Genomic DNA, 22,354 nt, shown 5'->3' with positions numbered 1-22,354 from the left:
AATTATTAGAGCCTGGGTCTTCTCAACCCCTCCCCCACAGAATCCAACCCCCCGCACAGAAGCCCCCCCCACCCTGCACACACAACCCTCACCGCAGACACCCCTCCCGCAGAGCCACCCCCGTGCAGAAACCCTCCTTCCGCAAACCCCCATCTGCAGAAACCACGCTCTCCCCCCATATAAACCCACCCCCGTAGAAACCCCACCCTTCCTACCCCGGCAGAACACACCTCCCAGAACACCCTCAAACCCCCCCCCCCAGCAGAACCCCCCTTCTTCAGCTGAACACCCTCCCCATAGGCCCCGCAGAACACCCCCCCCACCCCCCACAGAACGCCAGCCCCCACCCGCAGAAACCCACCCCTGTAGAAACTCCTACCCCACAGAACTCCCTCCCAGCAGAAGCCCCCCCCACCGTCTTCCCCCTCCTCCCCTGGAAGAACCCACCCCTTAGAACCCCGCCCCCTCCCAGAAGACCCACCCCCCTCAGAACAGCGCACTGCAGTTACCCCCTCCAATCATTAAAACACAAACGTGTAGTAAAATGCAGGAAGAAATTGGCCCACAGAATGTTTAGTAAAGCAAATTATGTCACAATATACTACACGTGAATGAAACGTATTTGTACAGGCCTTGTAGGCCTCCAATACACTGCTCCAATTATAAATTACCCCCAACCTCAAAACACAACCCCGATCTCAGAGGCCAGAGTGTAGCTGAGAGGCCTGCCACACTCACACCTCCTGCCCCGCCACACCCATCAGCATCATAGGCAGTCCCTCGGGGTCGAGGATGATTTGCTTCCACACTAAAAATGAGTACTCAGGTGACTGATGAACTAATTTTAAATGGTGGATGTTGCCTGTGCGTGAATTCTTTTAATGTGGGGTGGCCGTCGCACACGAGCCACCACACGGGCTTGACGGAGCAAGGTCTTGGTCCAGTGGCAAGGGGATCCAAGGCAACTGGAGACCACTCACACTCAACACCTGCCACACTCTCACTCCTCCTGATTTTTAGTTGCAAGGCCCAGCTCGGGGCCTGGGCTGTGCCTGGAGTGCTCCAAGACCATACCAACGGCCTAGAAGGTGAAAACAATGGCCTGGCTTCGCCTCACAGAGGAGTGCACCTCAGCTTTGCTGCACTGTGGGGAACGCATCAAAGAAAATCTACTCTATATTGACCATTACAGACTGGTACTATTACTGGACTTATAACCAGAGGCCTGGACTAATGATCTAGAGACACGAGTTCAAATCCCACTGTGGCAGCTGGGGAATATAAATTCAGTTAATTAAATAAATCTGGAATAAAAAGCTAGTATCAATAATGGTGACCATGAAAATGTCATTGTCGTTAAAAATTCACCTGGTTCACTAAAGTCCTTTAGGGAAGGAAATTTGCCGCCATTACCTGGTCTGTTCTAAATGTGACTCCAGACCCACTGCAATTAACTGCCCTCTGAAACCGCCTTCTCGAGGGCAACTAGAGATGGGGAATAAATGCTGACCAGCGACATCCACATCCCATGATTGAATTTTTATAACTGAGGATAAACAGCATTTTCTCATCTACAATGAACTTTCTTTTTATGCATTGTTGCATTTTCTAGTGAATATACTTATCGTTAAGAGTTACAGTAGAGTTTTACAGCTCAGCACTGACTATGATTTTTGTATTGTGCTTCCATTCCTTCCGTAGGACTACTCCACAGAAAGACTGAAGACTACCAGTGAGATCCTGAAGGGCATCAAACTGTTGAAGCTTTACGCCTGGGAGCACATTTTCTGCGACAACGTGGAAAAAACTAGGATGCAGGAGTTAACCAGTCTGAAGAGCTTTGCACTTTACACGTCCTTATCCAGTATGTATTGACCAGAATTAGGCTGTTGCCTTAGAGATAATGAACACAGCTCCCACATTTATGGAAAATAAAGCTTGTGGGGGGGATTTCCTCTTGCCCGCAATGGCGATGAATCTTCGGGAAGTCGGGATTCTCACCGGTTGTGGTCCCACTGTGGATTTCCAGGATCCGTACTTTGGATGGGCTGGTTGCCTTTACTAGGTTAACGTAACTACATTAAAGGCACTAAATTAACGCAAGTTGTTGTTGTTATCTGCATTGTATGGAGTGAGGGGGAATTTGATGTCATCAGTTGCACTTGGCAAATTGGCCCCTTTATAATTGGATCCTCCCCCCTCACCCCACCCTGGTACCACAAAGCAACACTGGAAAGCAGGAAAACTCCGGCATTCCTTGTGCCAATGTTACTGGTCTGCAATTAATTAGAAATGTGATGTACGCCCTGTCATTTGCGTTTGATTTTAAGTAGGTATCAACCATGGTTCAGTGGACAGCACTCTGACCTCTGAGCCTGAAGGTTGTGGGTTCAAGTCCCACTCCAGGGACTTGAACACAAAATCTAAGCTAATACTTTCAGTGCAGCACTGAGGGAGTGCTGCACTATCGGAGGTGCCGCCTTACGGGCGAGACTTTAAATCTTCTGCCCCCTCAGCTGGACTTAAAAGATCCCACGGCACTATTTTGAAGAAGTGCAGGGGAGTTGGTGAGCATTTATCCCTCAACCAACATCTAAAGTAGATTATTTTGTCTTTTATCTCATTGCTGTTTGTGAGATCTTGCTGTGTGCGTTTCCTATATTATAACAGTGACACTGGAAAGCAGGAAAACTCCGGCATTCCTTGTGCCAATGTTACTGGTCTGCAATTAATTAGAAATGTGATGTACGCCCTGCCATTTGCATTTGATTTTAAGTAGGTATCAACCATGGTTCAGTGGGCAGCACTCTGACCTCTGAGCCCGAAGGTTGTGGGTTCAAGTCCCACTCAAAAGTGGGCTTCATTGGCTGTAAAGCGCTTTGGAAGATCCTGAGATCAGGAAAAGCAACATATAAATACAAGTCTTTTCTTTTTTTTAATTTAATATGCCCACCCATATTTGGGCAAATCTGTAATCGTATCACTGTCATTTTTCTGGGAAATCCCGGGAGGTGGGAATCTTCTCACCCAGAAGAGGAAATTCTGCCCCATAATGTATAAGTTATAGTGATAATTCTGATTGCCCCTTGGTATCCTTTCACACTGTTTTGTGCTCTTTATTTTTCCAGTGTTTATGAATGCAGCGATCCCGATAGCAGCAGTATTGGCGGTAAGAAAGCATTTAATCAAAACCGAGTCGAGCAGCTCCCTCTCCCTGTTTACTGAACTAGATTAAGGGCAGGATTTTCGGCTTTGATGTTTCCGGGGCGATAATGGCGGCAGGGTGGTAAAGTTAGCACCCGGGAAGTTTGCACCTCAGTGGGTAAGTTTGGGCAGCTGGGCCCTGAGTCAGGGGGCGCAGCGCTAAGGGAACACCTCTCTGGGGTGTTAGGATGGGAAAATCCCGAGCTAAAGAGCCGGGTCGGGAGCGCTCCGAGAGACGCCTGGTGGGACGGGGAAAAAAACTTTTTAAAAAACCCACAAAAACATTTGGCACCACAACACAAATCGTCAAAAAAATTAGAAGAAAAAACAATCACACTTGCCTTAGGAGTCCATTACCTACTTCTCCGCTGTTGGCATCGTTGGACCGCCCTGATCTCCCAGGTTGGTCAGTGAAAGGTGCGCTTTAGGGCATATGGGTCGGGCAATAGTCCAAACTGGCACCGGTGTCACAACCAGGGGCGTTGCACACCGGGCACAACTTTTCCAGGCGGTGCTGCTCAGCATCGCTGCTAAACTGTCCCCGAGGATCGCTGCGGGGTGCTGGAGGCTGACTGGCCGGCCAAAACACCTCACCACCGCCATTGCCACCGCTCCGGGGAGAAAAGCGGAGCAGAGAGGAGGCCGAAAATCTGCCCGTGTCTTGCCGTGAGAGTTTTGCCATGCTGCCTTCTAAACGCTGGTGCGCAGGAAGTTTACATTTTAGAATAGCTGTTAGCCCTATTTAAAATCAAGCTGCTCATCTGTCGATTGGTCAACAGTGCAGAAGTGTAAACAAAATTATTTTCTTTGGAGAATGAGATCATTGTGCGCTGATTTAATGTGAGGTGGTGTGGTAGCTTTCCCGATTTCGGTGTGTTAATCCCGATACCGCCTGAAAAAAGTTCACGCCCTTAACTGGAAATTTCAGCAAAAGATGAGGATCCATATTCAGGGGCGTTAAATCAGGCATTACACAACGAACTTTTTGCGCCCAAGTCAAAACTCGCAGTGCTAGAAGAGGCGGCAATTTTGCGCGTGCGCAGTCGCTTTTTTGTTTTCCCGTGCGCAGACGTTATTTCAGGGAGGGCCGGCTTTCTGTGCGTATGCGCAGATGATCCGCCCGAATTCCGCAGAGATGGAACAGCAAGAGGGCAGGCAGCCTGCCAAGCGTTTCTCAATGGAGGCTGCTGAGGCCTTAGTTCATGCAGTGGTGAGGAGGTGGGCATCGCTCCATCTGGTTGGGGAAGGGAGACCACTGCCAACTATTTTCAAAATGATATGGCGTGAAATTGCCCAGGAGGTGTCTGTGGTAGTCTGGTTTCCAGGACTGGCACCCAATGCCGCAAAAAGTTCAACGACTTTACTAGGATCGTCAGGGTGAGTATCCTTCACATTTTTGTATGCCTGCTATCCTTCCAACATGAATGTCAGACACTGTGAAGTCTCTTTCATGTATCTGCCCATTCTCAAAGTCTGGCAGCCTGTGGTGTGGGTTTCACAATGCATCAGAAAGCTGATGTCTGACTTCTCCAGCCATTGCTTGTTAATTAAGGATGCACATACCCTCTTGTTCCCTATTTATTGACAGTCTTCCTCCCAATACACTCCCACTGATTATATGGGTTTCATAAAGATCACCTGCAGCCCCTATGCTACATCCCTCTCACGTCCCACCAATCGCTCACAAAGCTCATGCAACAGATTGAAGGGAAGACATTTGCACATTCACACAGTCTCAACTATTGAACTATGTGGGCATATGTGGCACAACAGGAGGTCTACCCTTTCTGAACCCTCCCTACTTTCCCATTGCAGGCGAAGCTCTCACACAACAAAAGTGAACAGCATCGGACAGGCGGGGGTCTGCCTCGCTCCTCGATTTAACAGATGTGGAGGAACGGGTGTCTGCCCTCATTGGCGCACCAGCTCGGGGCAGTTGCCGGGGGCGATGCTGAGCCCCTTCGAGTAGTGAGAGTATGTAAATGGATTGCGCGACTGATGTGACTTCATTGAGACGTCTTCTGAAGTGGCGTGGGGCCTTCACATTACATGTGCAATGCCGCCTTCCTGCTATCACTCCGCCCCCTACCCTGCTGTTAAGCACACGTCTGTTGTTTTCTGCTTGCAGAAGAACAGCCACACTCGCGACAGGCGCCCAGGGAGCCATCGACATCTGGCCATGGGGGAGATGATGAGGCGTGCGAGGAGACTGTAATGCCTGAGCCACAGAGCCCACCAGTTGGCCCGTTACAATAAAGCACTTCTGGGGACACGCCCAATTTTACTGGCTTTGAGTCATTAGAGGCTCCTGGCCCCAGTGCGAGAGGGGAATCTCGGAGGCCAGCTCTCCAGCGAGTGAGTCGGCAAAGTAGGTCTGCTCAACAGCAGGCAGACTTGGAACTGGACTTGGTGGAAATGTCCAGGGAAAACACAGGCATGCACCACGAGCTTATTGATGCATTGGGTCGGATCCCTGAGAATATCAACAAACTTTCTGCGACTGTTGTGGAGCAGCGTCATGCATTGTCGGTGCAACTCAGGACTCCAAACGAGGCCATCAGTGCACATTCAAAGAGGCAGGTGGCCTCGAGCAGTGAAGTGGCATTCCAGAGTGTGTGGCGCGTGCCACTGATCACGTTGCAGCATCGATTGAATCACAGGCACAAGCTACGCTGCAGCTTGGTGATGTGATGGTGATGTCTTCCCCACTGTCCAACGGGGAAGGGACGGTGCTGAAGCAGGCCAGCAAGTTGTGGAGACACATTGTACTCCGGATGCTGAGGCCCAGCCCCGTTGGAGTCTCAGTGGCTCCCAGGAAATGGAAGGTGCTGTCCTTCCTCAGGATGACAGCATTCTGGCTCCTACCGCTGACTCTCCAACCATGCACCATACACCGTACACACCCAAGCCACCAGTGACTACTTCCACCAATAATGATGTGCAGCAGTCCGCAGCCGGGCCTTCCGAGCGAAGAGCTGGTCCAGGGCGCCATCATATGCCATCTGCAATGTCTGCCCCCCCCCCCAACACAGCAGCCTTCAAGCAGCCTTGCTGTAGGCACTGAGGCCTCATTGAGGAGGAACAACAGGCGTGGGGGGAGGATGAAGGAAAGGGGGGGAGGAAATCTCAGGCTAAGTCCCATTAAGGGGTGGTACAGCATTCTGCAGATGCCTTGCAAGATTATGAGAATGCCTGTAAATAGTTGTTTTTTAATAATGCACTCGTTAAGTTACTTGCAGCAGAATGTTGTTTATTGTATCGTTTGGCTGTGATGGTTTATTGTGCGGGTTGGTTTTGTTGTGGGTTGATTATTTGTAAATTTTTTTCATAAACGTGTCACTTTCTCCCTTTGTCATTGGTGTCATTTTGTATCATGCCTGGCCCCTCATGATGGCCATGTTGTTTAGCATGCAGCACAGCACAGTGAATTCAGAGACCTGTTGAGGGGAGTATTGAAGGCTGCCTCCAGAGCGGTTCAGGCATCGGAAGCGCTGCTTGAACACCCAATTTTCTGTTCAATGATGTTGCGGGTGGCTACATGGCTGCCATTGTAGCGCCGCTCAGCCTCTGTAATGGGGTTGTGGAGAGGGGTCATGAGCCAGGTGCCTAGCCATAACCTTTGTCCCCGATCAGCCAGCCTTTGTCGCTGAGACATTCGTGAGACACTGCTCTTACACAAGATGAAAGCATCATATGCGCTCCCTGGATAGCGGCCATTCACTGCGAGAATGCACTGAGTGTGGTTACACACCAGCTGTATGTTTAGGGAGTGGTATCCCTTTCGGTTTCTGAATACCTCTGTGTTATGTAATGCTGCTCGCAAGGCTGTGTGCAGTCAATGGCTCCTTGAACCCTCGGGAAGCCTACAGTTCTGCCAAGCCCACATGCCCGCTCATTCTGGCTATCCCTGCTCGTTGGGAACTTTATGCTTCATTCTGTGGGCGTACAAAGCCTTTGTGATGCCCCGAATGCAGCGATGTGCAGCGTGTTGAGAGATGTTGCATATGTCCCCTGCTGCTGCCTGGAAGGAGCCGGAGGCATAGAAGGCCAGCGCCACAGTCACCTTCACTGCAATGGGCAGCACGGTTCTGTTGTCGCTGGTAGGCTGTAGGTCTGCCTGTAGGAGATGGCATAGCTCTGTCAGCACTTCCTTTCGGAAGGGCAGCCTTCTCACACACTACTCCTCAGAGAGCTGCAGGTATGAGCAATGCTCCCTGTAAACCCGTGGGGGGTAAGGTCCAGATGTCTTCGGCCTCTCCTCATAAGTGGCCTGACATGGCCAGCAGCTCTTCTTCTAGCTTGATGCCCCCTGCCAATAGCAACTAGCATGATAGGCTGGCGAACTAGTAATTCCCCCATTAAATTCTCTCACTGACCTTGTAAGGCCACTGTAATGGCAGATAAAAGTGCTGTGTGCAAGTCGGAGTCTGATGTAGCGTGCTGTGTGCAACCGTTGCAGTCAGTGACCTGCGATGTAGGATCCTCCTCCCTCCATTTAAATACACTGACAATACCGCCTACTGCACCCTGGGATTGCTGATTTTTTCAGACATTTTCTGGGACTGAAGTTAAATGAGGCATAAGAGCCAAATTTTCCATCTGGGGCGCTAACACAGTGTCGTGTGACGATTGGCGTCATGATCTCAGTCAAACTGGAGGGATGGGCGGTAAGTATTTGCGCTGCCACAAATCAGGAGCCTAATTTACCGACCGGGCGTTAAATTCTGGACGCCCGGCATAACGCCCAAAGAATCGCTTCTCGGCCTTTTGGCTAAGATCATGCGTAACTGACCTGACAGGGGAGTAACCATGACCCCAACGTGGTTCTCCCTGGATCAGGAAGGTGGTTCTCCTATGCTTTTTGGAAATAGGAGGTGGGTGGGGTGGCTTGACCCATCCACCTCCACGGAGGTGTGTGGGGTTGCTGACCCATCCACCTCCATGGCACGAACCTGGTATTGCAGTACTTCCAGGAACGGTGCTTGGGCTCTAGGCCTTTTGGCTAAGAGCATTAGCGCAGGGTGATCCTTGATGTGTGCAAGGTGACCTCTGGCGTTTGTGATCTGACAAAGAATTGGAAAGATTGGCTACGAAAAATTAAAAAAAAAAAATTAAAAATTTTTTTTTTAAACGCCCAAAGACAGCATTTATCGCCCCTCCGGGACGGAAACAGAGGAGCAAAAGACACGAAAATCCAGTCTAATTATCTTTGATATGATCGATAATCAAGATTTATTCCTCCTGCCAACAGACATTTCTGGTGTATACCAACAAAGAATCATCGGTACTGTCCTCTGCTGTGGCCTTTGCTTCGCTGTCTCTGTTCAACATCTTGGTGACCCCACTATTTCTACTCTCCACTGTGGTCAGATTCACGGTTAAAGCCCTGTTCAGGTATTGTTATCATTTATACTTTTCAATACTGTGGTTCCTGTTTTTTTCCAGCTTGGAAGGTATTCTAGACCAACAGACCTCTCAACTGATGTCCATCTCCAATATCATGTAATCTTCAAGGGTTTACTTAGAAGGTCACTGGCTTACCTCCAGCAATGCTTGGATGATATAAAAATAATGAAACTTGCATTTATTTATTTTGAATTATATCTCAAAATGCTATCCACATTGCTTTTGTTTATTAGTGCAGCTAACCCTACCTGCTGTATATTTTGTCTTCTGGTTGCCACCATTGGTGGCCATGCCTTCAGCTGCCTAGGCCCTAAGCTCTGGAATTTCCTCCATGAATCACATCGCCTCGTTACCTCTCTCAACTCCTTTAAGACTCTCTTTAAAACCTACCTCATTGACCAAACTTTTGGTCACCTGTCCTAATATCTCCTTTTGTGGCTTGGTGTCACATTCTGTTTGATGTTCTGTGAAGTGCCTTGGGACGTTTTATTATGTTAAAGGTGCTATATAAATGCAAGTTGTTCTTGTTGTCAATTGATCTCTGAATGTGAGGTTTCAGTGCTCACATTCAAAAGTTTTGTTGGAGTTTTGTTCTCCGTATTTAAGAGGCTCTTGTTACTACATTTCTTTGAATTTCACCTTCTTACTCCACTGTAGAGTACAGCCTGTTTCCACCAATCTATGAGACTCCCAATAGATGCCTGGGGCCGAAATTGCCCCTTTCCTTACGACCTGTTACCACCACAAATCGGCAGCCACGTTGCGAAGTGAAATGGCCACCGACTTTGGTGGAATGGCCGCTGCTCGTCCAATTGCCCTCCCGAGTTTTCCTGGTGGTGCCGCGATCCCCCCCGACCGCTCCACTGCTGCCGATCCACGGTATGCACGTCATCACCGTCGATCTACCCCCGATGGCGACATTTCCCTCGGAAAATCTTCAGCCCGCCCGCCAGTGCCAAAACAAACTTTCAACCGGTGGTCCAGTGAGGCTGTGGCCTTCTACAGCAGTGGTGCAGCTTCCCTTAAAGGGGAAGGCGCGCTGCTGCCATGTTTATTTTTGTCGGCCGACTGCCGGGTCGGCCCGACAATTAAGCCCACGGGTTCGGCCGGGCCGCCAACAGGCAGCCTGGCACCTCCTCTTGGGTGCCAGGCCGCTGGCCCGGCCGAAACCCTCCCTGGTGGCCCAGTGGGCCAAAGTTTTATAAGCGCGGAGGCTCTCCCCTTTAAGTGAAGGGGAGAGCCGTGGTGACGCGGTACCGCGATGACGTAATCCCGGTGGTGACCCCCAACTTCCGCCCCTCAGTTGCTGTCACTGCCGTGTTTTTGCCACTCGGGTGTAGTCACTGCCCCCCATTATAACCGACTTCCGGATCAAAACAAAATAAACCCAAAGAGCGGAATTTCGCGGAAGAGTCAACCTGAACTGCAGCTGTGGTAAAAACCACCAAAACGGGCAGGTGGTAATTTTGTACCACCCTGTATCCGCACTGCTCAATGCCTTTTGTAGATGCATGAACATCGGTAAACGGTCCAAACTGCAAACCAGACCTGAGACAGATTGCTCGTCACAAGTTATTTATGAACTCCTCTGGTTGGTTTGTCAGTAAATACCTAGGTGTCAATTTTTCCAATCCGGAGTCTCTGAAGGTTTGTAAAAGGGTATTTCTCTGTATTTGATGGAGAGAGGGTGCAAGATGTGTGAAGGCAAGAAATTCTAGTCAGGAGAAGCAAACAAAAACATACTCATCATTCTTGTCTATATTTATAGTCCTTCCAAAAATCTTTGCAGTGTGAGAATGAATGTTCTGGCGTACTGTACTATGGACTTGTCAATTCAGTTGACCAGCTGCAGGATTTTTTTTCCTGCTAAGTTATTTTATATTCAGTCAGAAAACATTTTAAAATGTCATTTCTTACTTCATACCCTATTTTGGTTTAATCTTTGCTTCAAGTCGGATAGCAGTCACCTGAGATACATCACAGTCCTGGTTTCTGCTCTTCTGCAGGAGTTGAGATATATGCAAGTCGTGTACTGTGTGTGTATCTGTGAACATGCTCACAGGTTTGTAGAGCTGCTGAATTGTGAGTGACTTAGCCAGTCACGTGATGCTCACAAGACTCAATAAAACTCCAGCCAGTTGGGTTCGGGGATCCACGATGAGGCAGGTGGTTGTGAGCCTGGTGGATGAACTGGTAATGTGTAGTGTGATTGTTAAACCTTTTGCTAATAAACCAACTAGTTCTTAGTAGCAAAGTGTTGCTATAAATTCTTAAACAAAGAACCCATGAAGCAAATCCAGGGTCTCAAAGAGACCCGTTAGTGCCCGTTTGCGGCGGCCATTCCTATAAATCAAATGGCTGCTGCTCGGGGGTCAACAGCCCGACCTGACCTAAATTCAGCTTGCGGATTTTTTGGCCTGGAGCCCATCCCGCCCAAGCAGATGCACCGCCAAATTAAAATAAAATAAATACTTACCTATCCATTTTCACCTCGATCCGTCGAGTCATCGCTGTACGGTGCCCCCGACAAGTTTTTCTGCCGGTGCACCATCTCCACACTGAGTGTGGCCCGACAGCACAGCTGCCCTTAAAGGGAAGGGCCCACTGCCGCAGCTGCATGCAAACATTTTTGCCAGCCGGCTTACCGATCGGCCGGCAAAATACTGCCCCCAGGTTCGGCTGGTCCGCCAACGGGCAGCCTGGCACCCCCTCTTGGTGCCAGCCGCTGGCCTGGCCGAAACCCTCCCTGGTTGCCCAGTGGCCAAACTTAAAAAACGATCAAATCTCTCCCCTTTAATGGAGCGGAGAGTGCGTGGTGACGCACACGCGCTGTGACATCACCGCATTGATTTGACAGCGGTGGACGGCCCAACCAACCCATTTTCAGCCAGTCAGCCTGGCTTTGAGTCGAAGGCCCGCCCCCATTATGATCCATTTCCTGTAGGACTTCAAAGTCCTGAAAATGGATCTACTCACCGCACCAGGAGTCCCAGCAGTGAGTAACAGCTTAAAAGCTCATCGGTGCGCCAGCTTTCTGGCCCACCTGAATTTCGGCCTCTACAAGTCTTAACGTGAATGTAACTGAGCCAGATTACTGTTTGTTTTCTCTGATTGAACACAACTAACTCATTGATAAAGAAATTCACTATAATGTGTGCAGCTGTGATCAGAGAAGTGAGTAGTGGAACACATCTTGACTTGGCTACTGCCAATGTTGTGCTCTTTGAATAACAGCAGAACTTTGGATTCTGAAAAGGAGAAGATTGCAAAGCTTTTGGAGCCATGACATCCCATCAAGTGCTCAGAAACTTCAACTTCTTCACAAGCCAGTTGATACCTCTTAAGCTCTTTAAGAAGTTCCTTGCTTTGATGATTGCATAAATATCATGGAACACTTATATTTGTTTGAGCAGTTTAGAAGCTTCTCAACATTTTCCATTTCAAAAAATTGGTACATAGAATGTTTACATACTTGGCTAAGTAGTGGTAGAATTGAATTCACCTTGGACAAGTAGATTTTCATTTGACATATGTTTTGAAGTAGTTTGTTGGCAAGAGGTGATTTTTTTGTAAATAGAGAGCTTGATGAGGATATGGCAGACCAGTTGAGAAAGCTTGCGAGGAATACATTGCACAGGGTAGGATAAGGAGGAAGGATTATTCCTTGTGCTGGAGTGCGATGACAACACATAGGGAAAAATAAACATTTTGACGCTTGTAAACAATGCAAGAACAAAACTACAAGTGCAACAATGCGAGGCTCCGTCGGTTTAGATGTTCTACACCCCAAATAAATATACAGTAAAGTAGGGATCATCCAGGGGCCTCAAAATTGAATCCCAGCCTGGACAACATAGAATCCATTGACAGGGGCACGGAGCAAGCAAGCAGTTTTAAACTGAAACGAAGTTAGATAGCAATCTGTATAAAATGTTACTATCACTGCTACGCTAGAGAACAAAAAGTCACTTTATCATAGGTTGTTTGAAACTCTGAATTTATTTCAATAGTTGGCTGTATTTCTTGGATTTGCTCCAGTCAAATAAAGTTGATTAGCTGTGTGTTTGACCACATCGTTTTCTTCAAATAAAACAAAAACCTCTTGGGGTCGAAATTCCGGAGCGCTCCATTTGGGGGCGGGAAACCTCGCGCGACGGGACTTCCTGCACCTGGCGCAGACGTCCCGCCCCGCGACCTAAACTGGGGTCACCGGCCCTGAGAGGAAGTGGAACGCAATGTCGGGCTCTTCACTTCCTCTCGGGGCTGGCTGAGGGGTGCCAAGTGCTTGCACGCAACTCAGAACACCATGTAGCCCCTCCGCATAGCGCTGGTCTGAATGCAGGGCCATTCCGTTAAAGAGGATGGCGCGCACCGAACTCTGCAGGGGTTTTGAGGGGCCACCGAAGTGGATAACCGCACCGAGGCCTGGCCGGTAAGTCGACCGAAATTTTTAAATGGCACTGCACACCTCCCCTTTAACTCTCGCCCCGCCAGCGAAGTACGGCCCGGTTCGCGACTCGCAAGGCTGGCGCTGACATCGACCACGGCACAGGGCGCTGCCCATTTTCTGCCACAGTGAGGCGAAAATGGGTCATTCAATCAGTTGACCACAGATTCTTGCAGGATGGATTTTTAATGTATTCTGAGGGTCTTGTGTGGACAGGAGACCATTTACATGATGGTTTCAGGAGTTCCATTCTGCATTGTTCCCTAATTTGTCAGTTGGGTGATCTGCTGTTTTAAAAAGTTATTTATACACAATATCAGCAAGGTTGATAGTGACCTCAAAATCCAGCAACATATTTTCAGCTGCCTCATCAATGATCTTCCCTCCATCATAAGATCAGAAGTGGGGATGTTCGCTGATGATTGCACAGCGTTCAGTTGCAATTCGCAACTCCTCAGATAATGAAGCAGTCCGTGCCCGCATACAGCAAAACCTGGACGGCATTCAGGCTTAGGCTGATAAGTGGCAAGTAACATTCGCGCCACACAAGTGCCAGGCAATGACTATCTCCAACAAGTGAGAGTCTAACCACTGCCCCTTGATATTCAATGGGATTACCATTGCCGAATCTCCCACCATCAACATCCTGGGCTCACCATTGACCAGAAACTTAACTGGACCAGCCACATAAATACTGTGGCAACAAGAACAGGTCAGAGGCTGGGTATTCTGCAGCAAGTGTCTCATCCAAAGCCTTGCCATCATCTACAAAGCACAAGTCAGGAGTGTGATGGAATATTCTCCACTTGCCTGGATGAGTGCAGCTCCAACAACACACAAGAAGCTCGACACCATTCAGGACAAAGCATCCTGCTTGATTGGCATGTCATCCACCACTTTAAACATTCACTCCCTCCACCTCCGGCGCACCGTGGCTGCAGTGTGTACCATCTACATGATGCACTGCAGCAACTCGCCAAGGCTTCTTCAGCAGCACCTCCCAAACCCGCGACCTCTACCACCTAGAAGGACAAGGGCAGCAGGCGCATGTGAACACCACCACCTGCAAGTTCCCCTCCAAGTTACACACCATCCTGACTTGGAAGTATATCACCATTCCTTCATTGTGCTGGGTCAAAATCCTGGAACTCCCTCCGTAACAGCACTATGGGAGGAACCTCACCACAAGGACTGCAGCAGTTCAAAAGGCAGCTCACTACCTTCTCAAGGGCAATTAGTGATGGGCAATACGTGTTGGCCTTACCAGCAACGCCCACACCCCATCTACGAATAAACAAAAATGGTAAAATAAAATATCTTTTATGATATCAGGACTTCCCAAAGTGCTTTACAACAAATGAAGTACTTTAGAAATGCAGGCACTGTTGTAATGTAGGAAACGTAACAACCAATTTGCTCGAAGCAAGGTCCCATAAACAGCAGTGAGATAATGACATTATCTCAATGAGATAAATATGTTTTAGTGATGTTGGTTGAGGAATAAATATTGGCCAAGGCACCAGTGGAGCCCTGCTGCTCTTCTTCAAAATGGTGCCACGAGATCTTTTATGTCCACCTGAGAGGGCAGGTGGGGCTTCGGTTTGACATTTTATCTGACAGTGCAGGACGTCCTCAGTCCAGCAATGGAGTGTCAGCCTAGATTTTTTGCTCAAGTCTCTTGGGTGGAATTTGAACCCACAACCTTCTGACTTCAAGACAAGAATGCTACTCACTGAGCCACAGCTGACACCGTGTCCCCGACTTACTCGGCGAATGAGCCACACAAAACGAGAAATAGCTCAGCTTTGATACCTGATCGATACTGAATTAGCTGATTACAGTTGCAACAACAATGGAGGTGGAGTAACTGACCTCAATGTCACTGGGATAGAGAGGGAAACATTGATCTGCCAGAGTTGTTCCTGAATGCTGTGGAGTGACGCTGCTAGAAAGTGTATGGGCATTAGATGAGAACAGGATCAGGCTCTGGTGAAAATAGAAATCTCAAGCTTCAAAGTTTCTCCATCTGTTATACGATGACCACCTGCCTTCGGCATGTTGAAAGGATCTACACAAGATGGCTTATATAGTCTTCTGGAGACCTGCCAATGTACTGTGGTGACTTGAGTCCTCATTCTTCAAGGATGAAGGTGAAAGAAGTTGGGAAAAGCCCGGGGAAAGAATCTTGCCACCATCCGTGCAGGTATATCCCACCGTCCTCCTCTTTCCACTTTCCCTGTTCTTCTTTGCAGTCTGCAAGATATCCTGCCTTCACTCTAAACTTCTCGTGCCCTATTCCCAGGCATCATAATCTCTAAATACTCATTAAAATCATTGAGGTGCCTGAGACATTTCTGGCTGGGAAAATGTACCCATTCTATTTTTATTTAACACTTAAACCAAAGAGCTTACTTAAAATCCTTTTGACTGAAAGTTGGAATTGGGCGAATTCCAAAGAATTTGAATCCATCATGTTTCTTCCACGTATTTAGCCGCATGAGCAGTAATAAAGATTTACAATTTTGCACATAGTCTAATTGCACTCCTCTGCACTAAGGCCAGTATCAGTTGTCTTGGCAGCTTTTCTAAAAACGTAGGAACATATAAATGCTTTGTAAAAGGAAAAGGCTGTTAGATCCAAACAAACCTGGCCATTTTTATAAATCAACTTCACTTAACCACCTTCTCACTGTATCTCTCAATCCTTTCTCTGTCCCCAAATCCCTTTTGAAACCATCTGTAGTGTCTGCTTTAATGTCCTTGCCAAGGGACTTATTCCACAATTCTGAGCTGCAGTTTTTTATGTAGTGCGGGCAAATTGTTCTCGAACCCTGAAGAGGGATAGCCAAGGGGCATGTGGGCAGCTTACTAGAAATAAATGCTGCTCTGTAAGCCCTGTGTAGGATAGTTCCTGATGAAGAGCAGGAATTGTCAACATTAAAGGGTGATAAGAAAGGAGAGAGGGAACGAAGAGAGATTAAAGAACAAAGAACAAAGATGCAGTTTTCTGAAATAAATCATAGAATTTTACAGCATAGTAAATGGTCCATTCAGCCCTTCGTGCCTGCACTGGCTATTTGAAAGAGTTATCACTTCGCCCCAGTCCACTGCCCTTGTTTGAAAGCCTTTTCATTATCTCTTACTTCCATTTTAACAGCAATTGTAGATTCTGCCTCCACCACTTTTTCACAAGGCATTCCATCTCTTATCCTTTCCCTTTCTACTTTTGGTGATGATCTTAAATGTGTGTCCTCTAGTTACCCACTCACTCACCTACTATTTCTTATATCTGATGGGCTGCTTTACCAGAGAAAACTATGATTTGGTTTTTTGCTGCAATCAGGTTTCTGAGTTTGTGATGATGACGAAGCTGGGATTGTTATCCTTAGAGCAGAGAAGGTTAAGGGGAAATCTGATAGAGGTATTCAAAATTGAGAGAGTTTGATAGAGCAAGTGGGGAGAAACTTTCCTCTGGCAAGTTGGTTGGCAACTGTAATGCATTTGTTTCATGGGTTCTTAGCTTAAGAATTCATAGCAACACATTGCTATTAAGAACTAATTGGTTTATTAACAAAGCCTGAGGGGCTCCCGCTTCTGGTCGGAAGCGCCCGGGCAGAGTCCTTACTATTAGGGGGATCAAGGGGTATGGTGAGAAAGCAGGAATGGGATACTGAAGTTGCAAGTTTAGCCATGAACTCATTGAATGGCGGTGCAGACTCGAAGGGCCGAATGGCCGACTCCTGCACCTATTTTCTATGTTTCCTATTTTCTATGTTTAACAATCACACTACACATTACCAGTTCATCCACTAGGCTCACAACTGCATACCTCATCGCGGATGACCTAGACCCAACTGACTGGGGTTTTATTGAGTCTTGTGAACATCATGTGACTGGCTAAGCCACTCACAATGCAACAGCTTTACAAACCTGTGACCAGGTGCCTATATTACAATAATCAGAGGTCATAGATTTAAAATAATTGGCAAAAGAACTAGTGGGAAGATTTAAAAAAATGTTCACACAGAGGGTTGTTAAGCTCTGGAATGCACTACCTGAAAGGGGAGTGGAGGCAGATTCCATAAGGCAAAAGGCAATTGGACATGTACTTGAAGAGGACTAATTTGCATGGTTATGGGGATAAAGCTGGGTAGGCGACTAAATTGGATAACTTGTTCAAAGAGCCGACACAGGCACGATGGGCCGAATGGCCTCCTTCTGTACTGTACGATTCAATGGCTTTGGGCCCCGGCAGCCATTTTGACTTGGGCCTGAGTGGAGCAGCCACAGAGGCTTTTCCTCACTCAAATAATTGGCTAAATCTTGCTAGAGCGGGGCATCTTGTGGCGTGGGTCATTAATTAGATTTTTTCCTGCACCCTTCAGCTCGAATATAAATTGCGCCATAACTTGCTGCAAGTGCGAGCTGATAACGGGGGCAATGAGGCCTCTGGGACCAACCCGTATATCTCCTTAACCAATGAGATTTATGGATTGAGAAAGAAACGGAGAAGGAGGGTGGATTAGAATCAAATCAGGTACAGGAAGAGAAATAGAGGGGAAAAAAGATTGGATTAAGAGAGCGAGAGAAAGAAAAAAGAGATAGTAAAGAAGAGTAAGAAAAAAGAAAACATTTTAAATTTTAAGTTTTTTAAAATCTCTGCGACAGATTAAATTGTTCCGCTAGAGAGGTTGATTGGCATTGCATTGACAATTATCTCATTGTTAAAACTGTTAAGTATGGGCCCTAACTTTCTGCGGCGAGTTTAATGGCCAATCAATGTGCAAATCCAGCTCCTTCTTAAGAATAACAGGGTGGCTATGGATGAACTTCCATTTGCACAAAGCAAATGGCGGACCGGCGTTAAGGTGGCCAGCAAGTTCTGGAGATTTGCAACTCATGGCCTATCTCTTCCCCTGAATGCGCTGGCTGATTTGAGCATTAATAACCGCTGTTGCTTTTCCAGGAGGATTTGGCCCAATGTTTCTGCAGATCAGTTACCTTCTGGTTCTATGGTTCTGGACCAGGTGAAACAGCTCTTCTATCTCAGTGTCAGCTACGGCTCAGTGGATACTCGCCTCTGAATCCGAAGGTCGTGGGCTCAAGCCCCACTCCATGGAACTTGAGCACAAAAAATCTAAGCTGACACTCCAGTGCAGTGCTGAGGGAGTGCTGCACTGTTGGAGGTGCTGTCTTTTGGATAAGACATTCAACCGGGTCCCCATCTGCTCTCTCAAGTGGATGTAAAAGATCCCAGGGCAATAGCGCAAAGAAGAGCAGGGGAGTTATCCTGGTGTCCTGGCCAATATTTATCCCTCAATCAACATAACAAAAAAACAGATTATCTGGTCATTATCACATTGCTGTTTGTGGAAATTTGCTGTGTGCAAATTGGCTGCTGCCTTTCTCACATTACAACAGTGACTACACCCCAAAAGTACTTCATTGGCTGTAAATCACGTTGAGAAGTCCAGTGGTCGTGAAAGGCACTATATAAATCCAAGTCTTCCTTTTCTTTGTCATGGACTAATCCCTTTAGAATTCTAAGAACAGCAATCAGATCACTTCTCAACCTTTCCTTTTTCCAGTCAGAACATAGCCAGTTTACATAATCGCTCTATTATCCCAACCTGACCAAGTAGTAGATGTGGAGACAACTTAGGAATCCAAATTGGCCTGGACTGTTCCCAACATTTTCTTTAAAAAAATGGCCTCTTTGTGAAGCGATTGTGGGGGAGGCGGGGCAGCTACAAATTCCTCCAGATTTGGCGGGGGGGCGGGGGCTGCATCAGCTCGAGGACTTACACTGGACTTTTGGCTTTCATTTATATAGCGGATGCCCTTGATATGCCAACATGCAGGCAAATCAGGGAACTACCCCTGACCCCAGAAAGTTTGCAGGGGTCGCTGGTGGAGGGTCCCTAGAGGGCATGATCTGGCCTTAGTGCTGGGCTCTTATGGGCCTCACAAGCTCACTGTTGGTGCAAAGCCTTCTACTGACTTGTAGAGCTGCTTCCCTGTCGGTTATTCTGTGGTTCCTTTGCTCATTTTAGCCTGATGTTTGAATCTGTGGAGATGATTCGCTGGTCTTCCTCACATGATGCTGAAACTACATATATATTTTTTGTCAAATCTTCCCACCAGCGAGCAAAAGTTGAAAGCGTTTCTGACGAGCGACGAGATTTCGGACGATGGATTTCGGGGCGGTGAGACCTCATTGAATGTAGAGACGTGCAAAAAACATTCAGGAGTCGTAAGTAACAAGACCACGGGTAAACTGTGTTAAAGGAACAAATGTCAACAGATACACACATACACAATACTGACATGCCGAATGTTGGCTAAACTGCCTCGCATAAGCAGAAAAATTGCAAATGGTGCATAAAACCAAGATAGCATCGCAAGAACCACTTGACGTAACATTATGCTTTGTATTGGTTTAAAAGTCACGGGCATGACTCTGAAATCGCAAGACAAGGAGCGTTGTTTTGTGCAGTTTCTCAATGTCAACCATAAATCTCTTCCCGCTGATTAAATATCAGAAGGCCCTCTAGTTCCTATAGAGCCTTGCTACTACAGTGTTAAGTGGCTTAACTGTCCTTGAAATGTTGGCCTAATGCTGAAAAATGATAAACCATGAAGCTATAAATTCACTTTTCACGAAACTTGAAGCAATAAGGTCATCCAAATGTTATTCGTGCGAGTTATCAAAAATCTGGCACGCTGTTTGACAGTCAGCTTTGGTTGCTGTTGCTGTATTGCATTGTTAGGTAGCAACAAACCCGTGTGTAATTTTGTTAAAAGCTTCGTTTCCAACCTATTGGTAGGAAAAATAGAAGTGCATGGAATTGGAGACGACCTTTTGATACAGGTAGGGAATTGATCAGGAGATAGGAGACAGAGAGTGGGGATAATGGGTGTGTGCTCCAATGGGCAGCAAGTGACTACTGGTGTCCCCCAGGGATCTGTACTGGGGCCTCAGCTTTTCACTATGTCTATAAATGACTTGGACGGAGGAATAGACAGTCATACATCCAAGTTTGCGGACGGCACTAAGTTAGGAGGCACAATAAGTAGTGTAGATGGGAGCAGGAACTTGCCAAGGGACATAGGCAGACTACGTGAGGGGGCAAAACTGTGGCAGACGGAGTTCAATGTTGGGAAGTGCAAGGTCATCCACTTTGGACATAAGAAAGATCGATCAGAGTATCTTCTAAATGCGAGAAGCTAGCAACTTTGGAGGAGCAGAGATATTTAGGGGTCTATGTACAGAAATCACTAAAAACTATGGACAGGTACAAAAAATAAGTAATAAGGCTAATGAAATGTTAGCCTTTATCTCAATGGGGCTGGAATACAAAAGGGTGGAAGTTATGTTATAGTTATATAAAGCTCTGGTTAGACCTCATCTGCAGTACTGTGTTCGGTTTTGGCCGCTGTACCTCAGGAAGGTTATTTGCCCTAGGAGCAACGCAGATTCCCCAGAATGATACAGGGGCTAAAAGGGTTAAATTATGAAAACAGGTTGCATGCTCGAGGCTTGTATTCCCCTGAGTTTAGAAGATTAAGGGGCGACATAATTGAGGTGTTTAAGATGATTAAAGGATTTGATATTGTCGGCCGTGGCTCAATGCGGAGCACTCTGGCCTTTGAGTCAGAAGGTTGTTCGTTCCAGTCCCACTCCAGAGACTTGAGCACAGAAATCTTCAGTGCGGTACTGAGGAAGTGCTGCACTGTTGAAGGTGCCGTTTTTCGGATGAGATGTTAAACCGAGGACCTGTCTGCTCTTTCAAGTGGACTTAAAAGATCCCGTGGCACTCTTTTGGAGAAGAGCAAGGGAGTTCTTCCAACTAATGGATGCTACTCAGGGAATAAAGCAACAGTCACATCAAAAAAGAAAATGGTGCAGTGACTGCACTGCCAACACTACAGTGTCTATAATGCACAGGACACCAAAACAAGCCAAATATGCAGCTCTGTTGTAGATGCCAAATCTGAAGTCTAACATTGTATGCTGTCCTGAGTCCAGGCACAGTCCCACATAGACAGGCCCTGTTGACATTTCAGTAAATATCCTCCAGGATGTCGTCAGGCAAACCGTATTTGGAACAGCAGAGGGGTAATTTTGACTTTGTGCGATGGTGTAAAACAGGTGATAGCGAATCGGCAACCCGTTTTACATCTCTCTCCATTTTTGTTTCTATTCAAGTCAGTTGTGCGCCATATACGTTCAAGTCTGCATCTCCTGCAAATGAGGGAACAAAGATCGGGGTCGTGTCAGGGGGAGTGACCAAGATGGGAAAAACTAAGGCCAAGAAATTGGCCTCCTTAGTGCCTCCCGTTATCACCTCTGGAGGTCGATAACGGGGTGCTAACCAGGTACCGACCGGGCACGGTGATAACATTGACTCCCGCCATATTTGTTATGGCAAAAGTTAGAGGTGTAACAGGTTTTAAGCAAGTACAAAGGTGGGGGGAGGTGGGGGTAGAAGAGGAAAGAACAAAAGGGAAGGTCTGTGATAGGGTGGAAGGCAGGAGAGATTAAGTAACATAAAGGATGATGGTGCAAGGCAAAAGTGGATGGTAATGGGACAAGTGAAGAAACAAAAGATGGGTCTAAAGGAGCTGTAAGTGGCAACTGCAGAATCATTACCAACAGTTGCTGACCGAAAAAATGGGGGTGGTGATTATGGTCTGAAATTGTTGAACTCAAAGTTGAGTCCAGAAGGCTGTAAAATGTCGAATTGAAAGATGAGGGGCTGTTCCTGGAGCTTGCATCGAGCTTCATTGGAACAGTGTAAGAGGCAAGGTCAGAGTGGGGATGTGACAGAGAATTAAAGTGGCAAATGACTGAGTTTCCTGTCACATTTATGGATTGAATGCAGGTGTTCAGCAAAGCGATCAAAGACTAGGCATTTGGGAGTTTGATAGTTTAATTGTAAGTGACTTAGTGTTTTTTCTAGGGGCAGAATGACGAGGGATTGGGAAGGGGACGTAGGATGTGAGCGGTGAGGGATACAAAGGAAGTGATCAGGGATGGTCTTGACTGTGACTGAGATAATGGTAATAATGAGGCCATGTCAGATGTCAAGGCCAAAGGGGTGGCCGTGTATATAGGGAGCAAGAGGTTAAGGGAGGGCAACATGGGAATGAACTCAGATGAAAAAAGGCAAGGTGATTTGAGATGGAAGTTGAAATCACTGAGGATAAGAAGTTGCTCAATACAAAATCTGAGGGAGGAAAGCAGTGAGGATATCTTGATTAGAAACTTGGCCTGGGGCTTGGGTGGGCAGGAGA

At 47.2% G+C, this 22,354-nt stretch overlaps 1 protein-coding gene and 1 non-coding gene across 4 annotated transcripts in view; both read left to right on the top strand.

Annotated features, from left to right (window-relative positions):
* LOC139278615 (ATP-binding cassette sub-family C member 9-like) overlaps positions 1-22,354 on the top strand; it is a 250,863-nt gene that overhangs the window by 104,014 nt on the left and 124,495 nt on the right. For all 3 annotated transcript variants that reach the window (XM_070897599.1, XM_070897597.1, XM_070897598.1), the window contains exons 11-14: positions 1,702-1,864; positions 3,129-3,169; positions 8,456-8,598; positions 19,202-19,310. In XM_070897599.1, the coding sequence (XP_070753700.1) occupies positions 1,702-1,864; positions 3,129-3,169; positions 8,456-8,598; positions 19,202-19,310 (456 nt within the window). The remainder of the gene's footprint in view (positions 1-1,701; positions 1,865-3,128; positions 3,170-8,455; positions 8,599-19,201; positions 19,311-22,354) is intronic.
* Positions 7,956-8,152, top strand: LOC139279141 (U2 spliceosomal RNA). Its single transcript, XR_011596408.1, has one exon. It is a non-coding gene; the product is annotated as a U2 spliceosomal RNA (small nuclear RNA).

Source organism: Pristiophorus japonicus, chromosome 13 (assembly GCF_044704955.1).
Source record: "Pristiophorus japonicus isolate sPriJap1 chromosome 13, sPriJap1.hap1, whole genome shotgun sequence".
NCBI classification, from domain to species: domain Eukaryota; kingdom Metazoa; phylum Chordata; class Chondrichthyes; family Pristiophoridae; genus Pristiophorus; species Pristiophorus japonicus.
This window is presented reverse-complemented; position numbering and strand designations above follow the sequence as displayed.